The 18934-nt window shown below is 44.8% G+C and overlaps 1 protein-coding gene across 2 annotated transcripts in view; it reads right to left on the reverse strand.

Moving 5' to 3' along the window:
* The window catches only part of cers5 (ceramide synthase 5), a 48288-nt gene that overhangs the window by 19505 nt on the left and 9849 nt on the right, over positions 1–18934 (reverse strand). For both annotated transcript variants that reach the window (XM_063215094.1, XM_063215096.1), the window contains exons 2-5: positions 7268–7373; positions 3245–3375; positions 2419–2476; positions 2230–2280 (exon numbers count right to left, since the gene is read on the reverse strand). In XM_063215094.1, the coding sequence (XP_063071164.1) occupies positions 2230–2280; positions 2419–2476; positions 3245–3375; positions 7268–7373 (346 nt within the window). The remainder of the gene's footprint in view (positions 1–2229; positions 2281–2418; positions 2477–3244; positions 3376–7267; positions 7374–18934) is intronic.

Below are 18934 nucleotides of genomic sequence, written 5' to 3' on the forward strand. Positions count from 1 at the left end.
GGTTCTAGATTTTAAATGTAACTTATTTCATGTTTATATGTGCTTCAGAGGCTGACATATTTAGGATTTGATAGGCAGAGGGCACCCTTACCCAAAAAGGGCTTAGGACAAAATGGGTTAAAACAATGTTGCTCACTGCCAAACCAATTACTCTCCGGCACTAACAGTACAGAGAACCGATCTCCTCCAGAAGGATGCATGATTTAGGGGCCAGACTGACTAGGTTACCACTCTACTACACCCCCTCGCGACACCTAGCACCGTGGCTGCCTGGAAGAGTTTAGGAGGTGTGAGGGTTACATTTACTTCCACCGTGGAGGAGTTTAGCTGAGAGTTACATTTGCACATTGGCTTCCTGTACTTCATTCTATCCGTCTGCCCATGTCGTCTGTCTGGCTGGTACCTAAGAGGCTGGGACTGCCCAGCTCGGTGGTGTGATGCCAGCTCTGGTTTCTCACCGCAGGCCAATAGCCAAGACACTTCACTGGGAACCAAGTAGTACAAACTAGTTAAAACCGTTTCAGCATCTCGGTTCCCTTTAATCATCGTCTGGTACAGATCAATTGGGAAAATGTTTTAGTTCTCACAATGATGTCACGGTCACTCTGCAGGATTCTTAACATACAGTGAAGTTCTATGGGAGCTGTAGAATGTCTGAGTAAAATTCTAGAAGGACTTGGGAAAAATACTTCCTCCTCAAAGGGCTCAGACTCCGAGCTGAGCCTCTTTAGCTGAAACACACAGAAGGAACTTTGCACATTACGCACATTCCAAAGAAAGCACCACAGAGAATGCCTAAGCATGAGTAATGCTCTGAAGACTTTCAAAATGCTGCACTTATGCTGACTATACAGTATAGTATTTGCCCATTCTGCCTGTACCGTTTTGGCCGTTTTTTCCTTCCCTCTGTGAGACTCATGGAAATCACAAGTATCCATGCATGCTCTGATTTGCTTCATTTTCAGGCAACTGACAAGTACTCAACCAACTTAAGCATTGGCTTTTTACCTTCAAACATTCCAAGGAAAGAGCACGAATTCTAAGAGAATGTCCAAGGATGAGTAATGTGAGTAATGTTGTAAGGACAATGTTGCACTAAATGTTGAGTGACCCTGTTATATATACATATTTTTGTAAACTCATCCATTTCAGACTTTTGTTTACATGTAAACAGAGTTCTAGCAGCCTGAAACGGATATTTATAAAAACTGCATTTTCTGAAATGCACAGGTCATAGTGGTGATTTTTTTTTTTTTAAATACACATGTTGTGTAAACAGGATAAAAATATTTAAAAGATAAAAAAATATCTGTTTTTAAAAATATCTCCATATATGTAAACAAGGCCTGCACTCTACATTGGTCTCTGCCTGGCCTGCATGTCCTCGTATGAGCTCTATTCCTCCCTTATGTGACCTTCATGGGAATCCCAATTCTCAATCCACACAAGAGGTTGCCACATCAAGACTAATTGTGTTGCAAGTGTTGACGGGAAGTTGCACCTCTGGGCGTAGGAGCGTCTCAGAGCAGAAACAGCTATGGTGGTTCTTCTGGTCTAAAGAGGGCAGAGAATCTCAGAGGAACACTTGAGGAGCTTCTTCTTCTCCTCCTCCCTGTTGGTTTCATTCATACGTAGGCAAACGCCTTAACCACAAGCCAAGTCGCTGCAAGATTACATCAGGCAAGCTCACTTCCTGCTTTTCTGCGCTGTGCTGAAATGAACCCTGGCCTCGTGCAGTGGCTCTTGATGCTACCCGTTGGTGTACTAAAGGGGTGGGGAATCTTTTTCATTCGAGAGGCCATTTCAAATTTTATTAAGACCTCCAAGGGCCGTACTAGTACGAACACAAACCAGGATTTCCCCCAGCACCTTTAGGCCTGTATTGAAGTCTGCCACCTTTGCAACAGACCCCACCTTCACTTGGTCCCCTGAAAACCCAACTCTATATGTCTCCACTTCAACCTCATGCGGATTTGGTATCGATAGGCGACCCAATGGCACAAATGCTAGTTGAGTGTTTTACTATATGGTCTTTACCTGAAGAAGGTCAGATGACCGAAATGATGCATTTAAGTTTGTTGGCGGAATGGACAGTGTGCGGGATTTCTTTACACTTGAATGACAACCCCACTGGGATAATATCCTACGCACCTGCCCAACTACAGAGGTGTGCAAAAGCGTCTTCTTGAACTATATGGTCTAACAGACAAGCTTTACAATTCAGCTCACCTGATAAGGGTAGGTGTACCAGCATTTCCGAGTATCCCACATCCATGGTTTCTGGAATAACAAACACACATGCACGCAAGCACGCACGCACGCACGCACACACGCACGCAGGTTAGCAAAGGTTCAAACAGTGTAAAATGTTATTGTATGTCCACACCCTCCCCCTTGAGCAGAAAGAGTGCGGCTCACCTGCGATATAAAACTCATCCCATAGGCAAATATGCCCAAGTAAAAGACGAACCGCCACCTATAAACCAAACCAAATCACAGATATAAGGAACACAAGACGTTAATCTCCCCCTCCCCGGGGGGACCTGGTGTCCCACACTTCACTCTTCAATATACCCGTAGATATCCATGCTACGTTTTGGTGTTAACTCACCAATTTAATTCTAACTCACCAGAAATAAAACCCCATTCATTTTCAATGGGGTTTCATTTCTGGTGATTTAGAATTAAACTGGTGAGTTAGCGACAAAACGTGGCATGGAAATCTACAGGGTATATTGAAGAGTGAAGTGTGGGACACCAGGTCAACAAACAAGAACAGCTGACGGCAAAGCATCAAGGATATCTGGGCTTCCATTACTCCCATGCACTGTTTCTGCCATTGACTTCAATGTTAAACGCATCATGGCCGTTATTAAGACAGAGAGAGTCCTAACCAAGTATTGAACATTGCATGTTATGTAGAAAGTACCAAATTTCAACTGATGTGATGTGCATTGATGTGAAACGAATTTTGATGAAGAAAATTGTGATTTTATTACAATATTCTAATGATGCGAATTCCCCAATTCATGGGTTTTTTTGAGCTGGAAGACCAAAATATGTAAAAATAAACAATTTAATGATTGGAATAGTTAAAAAACTGGGCCATGAATCTATAATCCATGACAGTTTAACATTATTGATGGAATTATGGAAATAAATCAACTTTTTCATGCTATTCTAATAAAGTGGCCTGGAGCTGTACATACACTACAGTAAACAGTGTTATCGTGGCGTGGCTTACATGCTCTCCCGGAACTTAGTGCGCAGGCTGGGCTTGTCCTGGTTCCTCCGCTGCCGGAACCAGCGCTGCACCTTCCGCACCTCCCAGTCCAGCTGCTTGGACAGCCCATCCAGATGCCGCGAGTCTGGACACTGGAGAGAGAGAGAGAGAGAGAGAGAGAGAGAGAGAGAGAGAGAGAGAGAGAGAGAGAGAGAGAGAGAGAGAGTGAGAGTGGGAGAGTGACAGGTATTAGATCACATGGTTTACAAATATCATATACATTAGGGTGACAATGAGAGAGAGAGAGAGAGAGAGAGAGAGAGAGAGAGAGAGAGAGATATAGAGAGAGAGAGAGAGAGAGAGAGAGAGAGAGAGAGAGAGAGAGAGAGAGAGAGAGAGACAGGGAGAGAGACAGGGAGAGACAGAGACAGAGAGAGAGAGAGACAGGGAGAGATACACAAACACAGACCACTCCATATTAAGTGTCGGTGACGTGCTAGTTGAAACTCGCTAAATTGTAGAGTGCAGCGAGACAAAAATGCATGGAAGTCTTTGAATGTACTACATGCGCGAAAGACATTTTATGACCAACCATTCCCTGTAAGATCAATTCATTGCTGTGTTTTTGTTTATGCAGCAATTATTATGCAATTACTATGCGGGCTCACTTGAGGCAGGGTAAAAGTAGAGAGAAGAGTGGAGTAGATTATCTTTTATTGATCCCGAGGGAAATTATGGTGTCAAGTAGCATACATACATAAATAAATACAGAAGTGTATCTTGGGGTTAGGTGTCAGCTAATTTCCAAAACAACATCTACAAGCATCACCATTACAATCGTCAATCACAATCATGGTAGGAAGTTTTCAGATTTGTGTTGCAAAGCATCCAAAGTCTCACATTTTTTTTTTTTACCATACATCTACACAATGGACGCCCTGTAATTGTGCGTGGTTAAAGCAATTTAAACGATCAGAACTCTTGACTGAGAAGGCAGGCAGGGACGGAAAGAATCGGAGAGAATTCTGGAGAATTCTAGAAATGTGCTGCCTCCAGGTTCCTTCTAATTCCGGAGTCTGAATCTGAATAGGGGGGTGGTGTCATATGTCCACATGATTGTGTGAATGTGATAATACTCCTTCTGTTTACCATGCTGCTTATATGTTACAATGTTCTTTAGTGTGCTACGGATGTCGGTTACACTATGGCCTGTGTTAGCTCAGCTGCCAGTTCGAGGTGATTGGGCTTATATATATCAGTATCGGTATTGGGCTGATATTTGCATATCTTAAGTGTATCGGTATCGACCGATATGCGTGTGGTTTCGGGTATCAGAAATCGGGTATCGACCAAGGGTGATGAAAAAAAAATCGGTATCACATCGGCCATTAAAAAACCTGTATTGTCGACCCCTATTAGGAATACGAGCATGTGGGCTCATACCAGCAGGCTGATGGACAGCGTTACGAATTCATCTTCTCCTCTCCTTTCCTCTTACTCTACATTTTATCCAAACGAACGAACACCGTTTTGGGGGTTCATTACTCGTAAATGCAAGTGCATGAGTACTGTATATGACAAAGTACAGTGCTTGTACCTTATCTTGCATAAAAAAAAACATCTGTACATCTCGTACAGCTAAATTGGGCCTGTCAGCCGAGAGAGAGAAACAAACAGTCCCGGCCCTCGTACACTAGTAGAGTGTGAGACACAAACAGCACGCTCGAGCTACAATCAGTTACAAAGTAAAGCATGCTACAAATATCCAGCCTGAAGGTACCGCTATGGGAATGGCACAGCAGTGCTCGACTTCAACACTATCCGTCCGCTCCGGTGTTACTGTTCAGAACACGTCTCTCTACGCTTCCCTAAATAATTACACTCTTTCCGTGTTCACTTCAGACCACACTTCTCTAATTCTCGAAAAAAAAATAGGCTACACTTTTACTGGGTTCAGGCTGTAAGAACACAATGAAAGAAAGTATCCAAAGCATTTTAAAACAGCAAGGACAGTCCCTAACTGCATGCGTCAGTGTGTCTGTGATAGATTGTCATTCATCCAGGTCATGTTTATTCAAACAGGAGCTGTGAGCAACTGGACATCATCATGGCGTTTATGTGTCGGAGTACACAATCAGTTCTTTACTGCATGTGTCAAATTTATTGTCTACAAACTAAGTGGGCTACAATATAATCACTCTACGGGTAAATGCCATTATCTTACTCTACGGGTACATGCCATTATCATTAACTCCCGTCCTCGACCATACTTGCAGTCTCGCTTTTCGCTGACGCCTCGCCTCCGTGGAGAAAACGATAAAGCTTCCCTGCTGTCAGCCTAGTTACAACAACTTTTGGGAGACATTTTCCCATTCAAAATCCCTATTCCAAATGAGAAAATGACCTTTGCATTGCGCTTTTGCGAGATTGAGTTACACTTGGGTCGTCAGTGACATCACAAGGCCACAAGCAGAAGTGAGGACGGGAGTAATAGGATAACAAGATAATGGAAAGGAACCTTACAAATGTGGTGAACATAGCAGAGCAGAATAATCTATACAGGGTTCCCACACCTTTTTCATGAACAAATTCAAGCACTTTTCAAGCACTTTCAAGCACCAAATTTTCAGTTTTCCAGCACCTTTAAAAGGATGCGGGAAGGGGGTGTGGGGCTCCTCTCCCAGAAAATGTTGTGTTTTTAAGATGCTATTTCCTGCATTCTAATCAATTTTGATGTACCTGAACAATTTATTTCTATCATTTAGCTTACTGGGTTTGACTTGACACAAATTTCAAGCATTTTCAAGCACTTCACCAAAAATTCAAGCATTTTCACAACCTTGAAAACACTTAATTGAAATTCAAGCATTTTCAAGGAATTCAAGCACCAGTGGGAACCCTGCCTATAGTGCTTGTGTTTGAGTGGCCACAATAACAGTGGCCTAGAAGGGACATTAGGGCAGTCATGGGTAAGCGGTTAGGGTGTCAGACTTGTAGCCAAAAGGTTGCCGGTTCGACTCTCAAACTGACAGGTTGGTGGAGGGAGTCATTAACCAGTGCTGTCCCCCATCCTCCTCCATGACTGAGGTACCCTGAGCATGCTACCTACCCACTGCATTGCTCTCTTGGGGCGCCATTGGGGGCTGCCCCCTTGTACGAGTGAGGCATACATGCAGTTTCGTTGTGTGGAGTGTGCACTTGTGTGCTGTGGAGTGCTGCGTCACAATGACAAGGGGAGTTGGAGTTTCCCAGGTGGGATTTCACTTTTAAATGATGGGAAACGAAAAGGATAAGATGGCTGAGAACAAGAAGCCCATGCTAGAAATGACGAGAGAGAGAGAGAGAGAGAGAGAGAGAGAGAGAGAGAGAGAGAGAGAGAGAGAGAGAGAGAGAGAGAGAGAGAGAGAGAGAGAGAGAGAGAGAGAGAGAGAGATGGGTAGATAAGATATCGTCTCTACATTATTCATAGTTTAACATAAGCACTGGTCTGGATGACTGACCAGGCATAAAGGTGGAGGTAGAATTAGAGAGTGTGGTGTGCTTTAGCAGTTGGGTGGAGGTAAGCAGAGAGGTGTGGTGTAGTGCACCTTTGTAATGGATGTGTCGGTGTGTATTAGAGAGCTGACCTTGGGGTACCTTCGTGATAGCCTGGTCTTCCCATAAGCTGGTACTTATTTTGTACAGAGTTCTTCTGAATCGACAATCGATTACGAGTGAGACGGGGTGAACTCTGCTAAAGTCTGAAAATATGTACATTTGATTTGAAATGTGCAAACGTTTGGTGGTGACATACAGTATAATCTGCTATAAACCATCCTTCAACCCCCTCCCACCTGCCTCCGCGGTTTGCCAATTGGTAATGTTTTCTGGTGACATGAGGGAGCAGAAGATTAAAGCAGGCAAGGCCAGGCTATGCTTGTGATTTGTATTTGTGTGTGTGTGTGTGTGTGTGTGTGTGTGTGTGTGTGTGTGTGTGTGTGTGTGTGTGTGTGTGTGTGTGTGTGTGTGTGTGTGTGTGTGTGCGGAGAGTAGGCTTTGGGCTACCTTTGTGATGGATGTAAACACTTTTTCCAGCACCGCATTGGGCTGGGCCCTCCGAGTCGTGTCCGCCTGGATACGTAACGCAGCTGCACATGGCCCTGCGATGAACCTGAGAGAGAGAGAGAGAGAGAGAGAGAGAGAGAGAGAGAGAGAGAGAGAGAGAGAGAGAGAGAGAGAGAGAGAGAGAGAGAGAGAGAGAGAGAGAGAGAGAGAGAGAACGCATAAATAGAATGCAGCACATCCTTCGGCTTGTAGCCCCATAATGCGCAACGTGCCGCCTGTGGAATGCTGATTAAAATTATGACAACTTGAAAGCATCTTACTTCCATAGTTTTACACTACTACGACAATATATAGAGCCTTTAGCAATGCATTGGGCCTATGACTTGTTCATAGCTATTCTGGTGACGGCAAATTTATAACAAGGGCCATGTCTTAAAGCGATACTGTTTTTTTGGAAAAAGGGTTCGCATACTTAGGATTTTTTCCTCGGAAGACCGAGAGGTCGAAACGTCATTGCCAATGAATGGATAAATAAAAAGAAGAAAAAATAACTTAAAGAAGAAAAAATCCAAAGTGCGCGAACCCTTTTTCCAAAAATACGTATTTTTTTTGTTCAGCACCAGGGATTGTGCACAAGTAACTCTCTACAAGTTAAAGCGATACTGTACCATATCTGGAAATAATCTTATTTTACACTTCAATGATTGAGGTTCACCTTTCCAGCTGTTCTCTGAGTCCGGCAGCGCAAACTTTACGTCCAAGCTAGCATATAATTTCATATTATAGGTCCAGCTAGCAGCTGGGTGGACCCATAGGATGCAATGATACCTATTGCTAGCTTGTAACTAGAAGTAGGGTCAGCAGACTAAGAGAATGGCTGAAACAACAGAAGAAGAAAGGTAAAACTCAATTACTGTATGTAACTGAAGGAGAGGTGTAAATGAACAAATTTCCAGAAATGGTACAGTGTCGCTTTAACGGGTTAAACTACATAACAAGACGCTGCCTCTGTGCAGTCAGCAGCACATATTGAAAGTAATTGAATCAAGTTGAGCTGATGATTCAACAGAAAGCATTCGCACACTCTCAGTTAAGGAAAACAATTTGTCTGTGTTCTGTTGCGCTGACAGCAACTCTTTTGCAATCAGCGCTGGGTGGGTGTGTGCAGTCAGCTGACTTGCATTATGGACTCCACCGCTGTCCCACTATAACCGTCTCGTATGTGAGTAAGCTGTTACCGTAACGGGTGTCTAAGGGTGGGGTGGGCATGTGTGTGTGTGTGTGTGTGTGTGTGTGTGTGTGTGTGTGTTTAGGAGGGGAGAGTGGGGTGGGGGGCTTGAGCGAACATTTGGTGTGTGTGTGTGTGTGTGTGTGTGCTTGTTTAGGAGGGGAGAGTGGGGGCTTGAGCGAACATTTGTGGTGGTGTGTGTGTGTGTGAGTGATTGTTTATGTGATTGTGTGTGTGTGTGTGCGCGCGCGTGCGTGCGTGCGTGTTTTTGTGATTGTTTGTGTGTGCTTGTGTGTAGGAGGGGGGAATGTGGTTTGAGCGAACATTAGTGGCATGGTGCTAACATTCATTCACCAGCTAACAGCTAGCTGTTGCCCAGTCTCTGGGTCCATCCTAATATCTAACCTCCCGGCCTTGCTGTGTGCTTGTGACCTCATGCTTCGCTGATGCCCAGCCTCTGTGGAGAAAACAATAAAAAGTTTCCCCGCTGTCAGCCTAAGCATAATCGTTTTTGAGAGGCTTTCCCCCATTCAACATCCCTATGGCAAATGAAAAAGTTACCTCTGAATAGTGCTTTTGTGCGACATTGAATACAATTTCTATCGTCAATAACGTCTTGCCTCGCATGACGAGAACACACGCACAAGGAGAGGATGGGAGATTAGATATTGAAATGGACCTTTTGTCTTGCTGCTGCCTGGCCCAGCCTGCAGCCCTCACCTCACCTCACTGACTGGTCATGTGGGGGAAAAGTCAACAAATAAAACAATTCACTGGGCAGGTGTGGCGTAAGGAGTGGAGTGGAGTGGACCTCCTCTGAGCATGTGTCTATAGTGAACATGTGTATGTGTGTGTTTGTTTGTATGTATATGTGTGTGTGTGTGTGTGTGTGTGTGTGTGTGTGTGTGTGTGTGTGTGTGTGTGTGTGTGTGTGTGTGTGTGTGTGTGTGTGTGTGTGTGTGTGTGTGTTTGTGTGTGTGTGTATTTGTGTGTGTAACAGGGACGAAGTAGAGGGTGTTTTACAGGGATCCATAATGGATAATTGGGTTGAAGGACAAAAGGGTGGGCCCAATGACCCAAAGCAAGGTGACTAAGTGCAGTATGAAATCTACTGGTAACCATTTACTCGACTTTTCTACCCTGCTGCTGCATTGTATGGACATGGGAGCGTAGCTCTACCTGTTGACTCCATGAGAGAGAGAGAGAGAGAGAGAGAGAGAGAGAGAGAGAGAGAGAGAGAGAGAGAGAGCGAGAGAGAGAGAGAGAGAGAGACACACACACAAACACCAAGACACACACACACACACACACACACACACACACACACACACACACACACACACACACACACACACACACACACACACACACACACACACACACACGCACACACACGGCAATCGGCACAAATCCTCTCCTACTGACAAACCCTCATCCAAGCATGTTGCAAGGATTAAGAAAAAAACAGAACAGATTGCTTCCTGTGTGGTAGTTGCCAAATAGTTGTGAAAAAAGCCCAATTGGGAAACTCCAACTCTCATTGTCATTGTGACACAGCACTCCACAGCACACTTGTGAACACTGCACGCAACGAAATTGCATTCATGCCTCACCCGTGCAAGAGGGCAGCCCTCAATGGCGCCCCAAGGGCGCAGTGCAGCGGGATGGAAGAGTCACGGAGGAGGATGGGGGAGAGCACTGGTTAATTACTCCCCTCACCAACCTGGTGGTTCGGGAGTCGAATTGGCAACCTTTGGGCTACAAGTCCGACGCCCTAACTGCTTACCCATGACTGCCCATACCGATAGTTGGCTAGCTCTGTGTGTGTGTGTGTGTGTGTGTGTGTGTGTGTGTGTGTGTGTGTGTGTGTGTGTGTGTGTGTGTGTGTGTGTGTGTGTGTGTGTGTGTGTGTGTGTGTGTGTATTTACAAAGCTTTGTGCACCTGCTAATCTTGAGTGAAAATACAAATTTATATCCATTTTTTTCATATTCATATCTTTTTCATAATCAGTTCATCATTTCCTAAGTGTCACTAATACTTTATAAGTGATTCATAAGCGCCTGTTATTGTACAGTGTTACTGTATACACATTTCATATAGGACTGTGTGTGTGAGGGAGTCGTGTGTGTGTATCTATTGTAAACCTCTGGTACTAGCTGGAGTTAAACAGTCACCCCGGGCTGCCAGCACGTGGTGCAGGGAGGAGAGGAGAGGAGAGGGCCGGGCTAGGCGCCTGTGGAATTTGGCACAGTCAAGAGGCTGGAGGTGGCGTTGAGACATCAGTGGCCCGGCCGGAACCCCCAGCTCATTAGAACAGACTGGTCAAAAACCACAGCTGAGGTCCTGGCGCTGTTGCCTTACTATTGCCTAGCCATAGGTCATTTATCACAGGTTTACCCCAAAACCTAACTCCCGACCTTTTACACCCAGACGTACGACAATTCTGCTGGTAAAACCCCCTGCAGTAGCACAGCTCCACAGGTAGAGTAGAGTAGAGTAACTAGTGTTGCACCGATACCATTTTTTAGCCCCGATACCGATACCCGATACCTGATTGTGCAGTATCGGCCGATACCGATACCATACCGATACTACTCTGTTCGAAATGTATATACAGTATATATATAAAAAGTTATATAGGCTACTACTTGGATGTAACATCATTGCTATTATGGCTTTGTCAGGCTGCTGCCTACTCCAGTAGAACTTTTTATACTTTTAAATACCTATGATATAAAATAACTAAGATCAAGGCTCCGTTTAACTGTAATACTAGCATCTGTAAATGGTATCGGTGCCCTATTTGTTGGTATCGGCCGATACCGATACCACCATTTTAGTGCAGTATCGGGGCCCCGGCCGATACTGGTATCGGTATCGTTGCAACACTAAGAGTAACATTTATTAAAATGAATAAATGTTACTCTACTCTACCTGTGGAGCTGTGTTACTACAGAACTGTATCTGGCCTGCAGTGGATTTCACCCGCAGAGGATACTGTTCATCGTAGATTTGCGATTAAAGGGTGGGGGTTCGGTTTTGGGGTAAACCTCTGATAAATGACCAATGTCTGAGCATGGGTTAGAGCCGTGTTAACAGGCTACTGGTACCCTGTTTCAATCAAACTGCCCATTCAACAGAACACCGGCTTGAGTGCACAAATGATTATCCTTATAGGGCAATTAAGTCTCGATCCATGTTATCCACTCAGCCACAGCCACACCACTCACCGATGGCACTGCTGTGGTACCTGCACAATTTTTTTATATAAGTGTTTTTTGGGGCTTTACAAGTCTTTATTGTTTTTTCTCAGACAGAACAGTGAGGCAGAGACAGGAAGTGAGTTGGAGAGAGAAACGGGGAAGGTCCGTCAAAGGGCCCGGGCCGGGAATCTAACACGGGTTGGCCACGTAGTAGACGAGTGCCCTACCATATCAGCCACGGTAGGGCCACCAGCACAATATTTAACTATTTGCACCATAGAGGTACACCCTAAATTAATGCTTAACAACATCAGCCGGCTTACCAGGTTGTCTGGGCACAGTCCTACTGCTTACAGTTCACCTGACCAGCAATGTACTTCAAAACCAGCCTCATTAGAGGAATATTGTTAGGCTAACATGACGGATAACCATTAATGATCGAGAATACGACATTGAATCAAAACAATTGTGATCATTTGATTTTGGCCATAATTGTGCAATCCTAGTACACATTGCTGCCAGCCAACTCTAGTCTGCCAGAAAGCAGGCCGTCCGCCACACAACAAGCCCTGCTGCCTCTACACGTCTTAACCAAGGTTGCCAGATTGGGCGGTTTCCCATCCCAATTGGGCTCTTTAGAATGACCATCTGCGGGTGAGAAAAAGTTTTTTGCCGCAAGTTTTTTTAAAAATGAATGTATGGCCATAAACACCACTAGGATGTAGTTCAAAATGGGTGGGATTTAATGCTTCCGGGTGATTTTTGAGGGGGAAATCATCAGCTACACCTAGCAACCCTAGTCTTAACCCACCTCACCAGGCATTCCTTTCCCCGTGGCCCTGCGGCTGAACACCAATGCTGCATCCAATAAGCTCAACGCTGCTGAGTCTGACTACAGCACTGGTTCCCAAACTGGAGGTCGGGACCCCTAGGGGTGGGAGGGGGGTGTGGTGGGTCGCAGAGGTATTGCAGGGGGGTCGTGGACAGAAGGGATTTTGTTTAAAAATGGGAAATCTACTGGAATTTCCTGTGAGTTTCTAGCAATATTAGCAGACAAACGTTTAATGGAAAATCAGGCAACATTAAAGGACAAAAAAATTGCCAATGTCATGAAAAAAATGCCAATTGTCACAAAAATATTCTTATTTCCAAAAGGAGGTCTTGGCAGTAAAAGTTTGGTAACTACTGGACTACACAGAGCTGAGAGAGGCAGCGAGACAGAAGAGGCGGGGCTTGGCACTGATGGACAGGAAGTAATAGGGAACAATGGAAATTAAAGTCATCCAAGAACGGAAGCGTGGTTGCAGTGTGCAGACGCCTTAAACTGACGCCCATAGTAAAACACTTTACTCACACAGTCTCACTATCATCACCAGCACATTCATCACCACAATATATCTAGTAAGTGACAGAGAGCTTACTGTTTATAGACTCAAGGTAATTGATCCAGGAAAAACAAATAAACACGCTCATCAACAGACCTACAATACGTTACATGAAAAAAAAGCAGTTTCCGATCCGACATGTAGTCACGTGCAAACAACTTCTGACACAGCATCCATTCTTTATTCTTCAACAGGTCAGTTGAAGCTAGTGGCTACTAAAGCTGAGTAGATCTCAGGGGCCTGCTTCCTCTGTCATCAGTTACAAGGTTATACTGTATGCAACGCACAGCCCAGCCAGACTGCATTCCTGCGCAACCACACAACCTGTTCACAGGCTCCACTACACAGGACACGGACACACACGGACACACACACACGGACACACACACGGACACACACACGGACACACACACGGACACACACACACACACACACACACACACACACACACACACACACACACACACACACACACACACACACACACACACACACACACACACACACACACACACACACACACACCTTACTGCTGTCCTAATGGGAATACATAAGGAAAGGAAAGAGTTTGTGACTGAATTGTTTATTTAAGAAGACAGAACGCTTCATCAGACATGTCATGTCATGTCATGTCAATGTAAGCACCATGATGGGTCCACATTTTGAGTTTTAAATAAATCGATTTGGTCAGAGTTTCAGAAGGCAGAGCTTCAGTTGGGCCTGTACCTTGCATCAGCGAGGTGGGATATGCATACGTTTACCTTTTAAAAACGGCATGTGCACAGTTCAGTCACACAGTCTACTCTGTACATTCTCACCCACTCAACCGGCCCACCGGGTCTACACACCTTAAGACACTCACTTCTCCTCCTGAGCCGCAACCACCATCTAACCACCACTTACCCGAACAACCACTACCTATTGTAACAACCAACACCTACAGTAACTAACAACCACGACCTACTGGTCAGAGGGTCCTCCTTCCTCTCCGCCTGTTATTAGGGCAGGAGGGAGGACACACCAACCTGCCAGACCACATAGCTGGAGACAAATGCTCTGTCCTACACCCTCATACACTTCCTGGATGCACAGACAAGCCAGAATAGGGCTCTGCTAGCGTTACTACAGGTCAGGTCAAGACCAATGCAAGTACTTTCTGAGCTCAGGAGAACTCGGGAACTCCACCCACTTTGTCAGGAAGCAATCGACTTGGAGCAGCTCCAACGGCCCTGGATAGCGGCGTGTTCAAAGCAGTGACATGGTTTAAGCAGAGACGTTCATTGGGACTAAGAAAGTGTTTGGTTTAAACTTCGGCACAGCCTTTTCTGTCCGAAAACCAAGGGGGGTCAACCATGCCGTTTGAGAAACCTTAATGGTGCTCTTGGTCAGACTAAGTCTCAAAGAGATTTGAAAGTCGACGATAATCAGGCCAGGGCCCTCAGCCCTGCCTCTACACCTGTTAAGTGGGGATAGGAGGGAGACACACCAACCTGACCGACCACATACCTAGTGTAATGATGTGCTGTCCTACACCCTCTTTTCACCTCACTGAATGGACAGACTGACAAGCGAACAGAGGGCCTTTCCTCTCCCCTTTCATTGGGGCTAAGAGGGATGGAGACACTCCAACCTGACTGACCACATACCTGGTGATAACATGCTGTCCTACTACTCAACACCCCCTCTGACTCATGCAATAGACAGACTGACAAGCCAGAGGGTCTTTCCTCTCTGCCTGTTATTTGGGCTAGAAGGGAGACATCCCAATCTGCCTGGCCTCTAGGGCTGGGCGGTTCTGGAAAAAATGTGCATCACGTTTTTTTTGATGAAAAATAATATCACGGTTCTCTGCATGATTTTTTTCATAAGCGGCAATTTTCCCCCACATCTCAATGTTTCTGAAGAAAAGACTGAAATTAAATTTCAAAATGAGATAAAATCCTGAATTTTAATTAATCTCCATTTCTATTTTAATCACTTTTTTGGAATAATAATTAAAAAAAAACCCCTTCTCTCATCACAAAGTGAACCTTGTGTAGGTGAAAACCGTTATCACATTTTTTTAATGGTATATCGCCCAGCCCTACTGGCCACATACTACCTGATGATAACATGGCCTACTTCTACGACACACCCTGTGTCTTGGTACTGCACGCATTGGACAGACAAACCAACAGGCAGATAGAATAAACTGGTGTAGCATACAAAGGATGCATTGTTGTACTATGACTTGAAACTTGTGATGACTGCCATTTATATTAAGCATTTGGGAAAATCTGAGAAATATAATATGATATAAGTTGCATAAAAATGTAGAATGCAGTGTATTTATGTGATTTTCTTGTTTTTACGAACCATGTTGTTTTATTAACCCATTGACGCCTAAGGCACCTGCAAAAAAATGTCTGCTGAATGTCTGAGCCCTTTTTAAGAAAAGCTGCCCTCAGCCTATAAAAACCCAAATATCTCAGCTTCTTAAGTTGCATTTAAATGCTAAGACCCTCATCTTTCATTAGAATGTGTTCGTTCATTCATCTGAAACAAACAGAGATTTTTAATAAAGTTGTCTCAAATCTCATGAGCCTGAATGAACTCCAGGCGCCAGGGTCAATGTTGCGCAACGCAACATCAGGCATCAGGCATCAATGGGTTGATTTAATTATTTTATTGTATTTTTACTTGCTCTACTTACCTGTGAAACACTATTGCTAAACCTTTGTGGTATTTTAGACATGCTATAGAATGAATGAATGAATGAATGAATGAATGAATGAATGAATGAATGAATGAATGAATGAATGAATGAATGAACGAACGAAAGCCCTCTTGACTGGCCTGACAAGTGAGTCCCCATTACAACACGGCCACTCCAGTTGATGATGACGTTCTGCTCAAATTACATGGAGCTGTGAGAGGAAGTGGTTAATGTGGTCACTGTGTAAGGTTAGCCTATATATACAGTATGCTCTTTGCTATGATTGTGTCCTGGATTGTTAAGTCGCATTGGATAAAAGCGTCTGCCAAATCTAATGGCATGTAATGCTCTGGCGTAACACCGTTTCAATGTTTGCATAATTGCTGAACACATCATTTGCTTAACTATATACAGTATACCACAATATTTGACATGTTTATCTTTTTTCCCCTAGGATGCCTCTGCTTGGCATGGAAAGAAACAAGTGTGACACAGGCAGGAGGACGCAGGACTAGCAGGCTAACCTGACCAACTAGATTTTGGAGAAGCTGTCTTTTAACAGTAAGGGAGTTAACCTTTACTCTCACATAAGGTTGTCGTTTCAAATTCTGCATCATTCCATGGGCCAAATGCCCTTGAGTGAGGCACCTAACTAGGGCAGGGGCGATTAATCGACTAAAAAAATTAGTCGACCAGAATTTTCATAGTCGACTAATCGTCATTTAATTCAATGCTTTTTTACTTACTTTGCTAATGCTTTATTACTTTATTGAAACCTAAAATTGCCCAGCAAGTATGAATTGGACGTCATATCTCGGAGTGAATAAGCTACTATCATGATTTAAAGCTCATTGTGAGCTGAGGGACCTAATTTGACAATTAATTGATTAATTCTGCCTGACAGCGATGATATCTGACCTACACAGGAAGGCATTAGCTGACCACTGAGAAGGTGACCTGTAGTAGGTAGCTACTGCACATACTGGAGCCTGCTATTTCATCCATGCGGCCAGTGGTTCCCAACCTTTTTTGTCTTGCGTACCCCCTAAGCCTTTTTGTCATTCCATGAGTACCCCCTCACTCATGCTCTATATCCCAATGTGACTATGCTCCATACATTTTTTCATTTTTCCAAGTACCCCCTGCAGTGTGCTCGCGTACCCCTAGTGGTACACGTACCCCTGGTTGGGAAACACTGCCTGCGGCTATGGCTACGTGATATACAATATGGATTTGCTTGCATATCTGTGTGTGTCACATTAGACACATCCCGGAACACCATGAGCGTCAAAACCAAATTCACTCATCACCACCTGTCAATCACCCACGGAAACAGGTAACTCAGAGCAGAGCAAAGGTCTGTGTGAGTGAGTGAGTGAGTGAGTGAGTGAGTGAGTGAGTGAGTGAGTGAGTGAGTGAGTGAGTGAGTGAGTGAGTGAGTGTGTGTGTGTGGTGTGTGGTGTGTGTGTGTGTGGTGTGAGTGAGTGAGTGAGTGAGTGAGTGAGTGAGTGAGTGAGTGAGTGAGTGAGTGAGTGAGTGAGTGAGTGAGTGAGTGAGTGAGTGAGTGAGTGAGTGTGTGTGTGTGTGTGTGTGTGAGTGAGTGAGTGAGTGAGTGTGTGTGTGTGTGTGTGTGTGTGTTTGTGGGTATATCAGCATATAACCCTAGGGTAAAGCAAATGACATCTGGAACATTCTCTGGAGGTTAGCCAGGTTAACGAGTGCCGTCAGGGGAGGGTGCTGTGTGTGTGTGTGTGTGTGTTTTCATCACGGGAGTGTGTGTGTGTGTTCAGGGGAGCGTGTGACCGCGCGCGTGTGTGTTTTCCCTGCAGGTAGGTGTGTAGTAGAGCAACTGTGTGTTGTACCCCACAGGTGGACTTGGGTTTCACCTGGAACTGTCAGTGGCCGCTAAAGTGGTGAGGAACAAGAGCCGACGCAGCGCTGCAGCTCAGCTCATGTGTGTGGAGGACTGTGTGTGTGTGTGTGTGTGTGTTTGAGATAATTAACTATGGGCTAATGGGCAAACGGTGACTGACAAGACGCTGTGTGAGGGCCTTGGATTGGAGCTTATGTGTGTGCATCTGAGTACGTGCCAATGTGCGTGAGCACCGTGTGTGTGTGTGTGTGTGTGTGTGTGTATCTGAGTGTATGCCGGTGTCAGACAGACAGGAAAGAATCTTAAAATTTCAATGTGTCTGTCTAAAGAATCTTTAAATGTTCAATGTGTCTGTCTGTCTGGGACAGAGGAAGCAAGCCACCCTCCGCTCCGGGGCTCCACCCCCGAACCCTGCCATGCTGCTTCAACACCCAGGCAGACACAGGAGGAGCAGAGGGTGCAGTGTGGAGACACAGTGGGTGTGTGTGGGTGTCTGTCCTTCTTGAACTCTGACTGACGCACTGCTTCAACACCTAGTCATCCTGCCCAAGAGGAGACTGTGCGTGTGTGTATGGATGGAGTATAAAAAGTGGCTTCGAGCCCAACAAACATGTTCACACTGATGGTCTGAGCCTCTACACAGTGTACACGCACACACACACTCACATAACACATGGCCCTATTTTTTGGGACCTTTTTCTTTTCTCTTTTCCTTTTATTTACATGCATGCCTTTTGCTTCTGTAGTGGGTTTTATTTATTTTGTTACTAACAGTCTGTTTTATTTTAAAGTCTATTGCTTGTAAACATCTAGCCTGCCTATTGGACACCAGATGGAAATTAGCCCTTGGGCTACAATCTGGCATGTTTACATATATGTACATGTATGTATATGTTCATTAATGTGCAATGTCCTGAACAAATAAAGTAAAGTAAAGTAAAGTAAAGTAAAGTAAAGTCATCCTGACGAAGATGCGCTTCATTAAGTGTGTGTGTGTGTGTGTGTGTGTGTGTGTGTGTGTGTGTGTGTGTGTAATGAACCCCTCTTCATCTAGTTTCAAACTAAACTGCCAAGTCATTCTGATGAAGAAGAGCTGCACCCATGCCTGTGTGCGTGCGCCTGCGCATGTGTGTGGGTGTGTGAGTGTGTGCGTGTGTGCGTGTGTGTGTGTGTGTTTGTGGGTGTGTGTGTGACACTAAAAGAGAAAGATCACTAGAGAGTGTCCATGGTCTTTCATAAATGAGTGGCAATTCGCAGTAGTCATCTTGCAAAGCTACATGAA

This window comes from Engraulis encrasicolus, chromosome 14 (genome assembly GCF_034702125.1).
Source record: "Engraulis encrasicolus isolate BLACKSEA-1 chromosome 14, IST_EnEncr_1.0, whole genome shotgun sequence".
In the NCBI taxonomy this organism is placed as follows: Eukaryota; Metazoa; Chordata; class Actinopteri; order Clupeiformes; family Engraulidae; genus Engraulis; species Engraulis encrasicolus.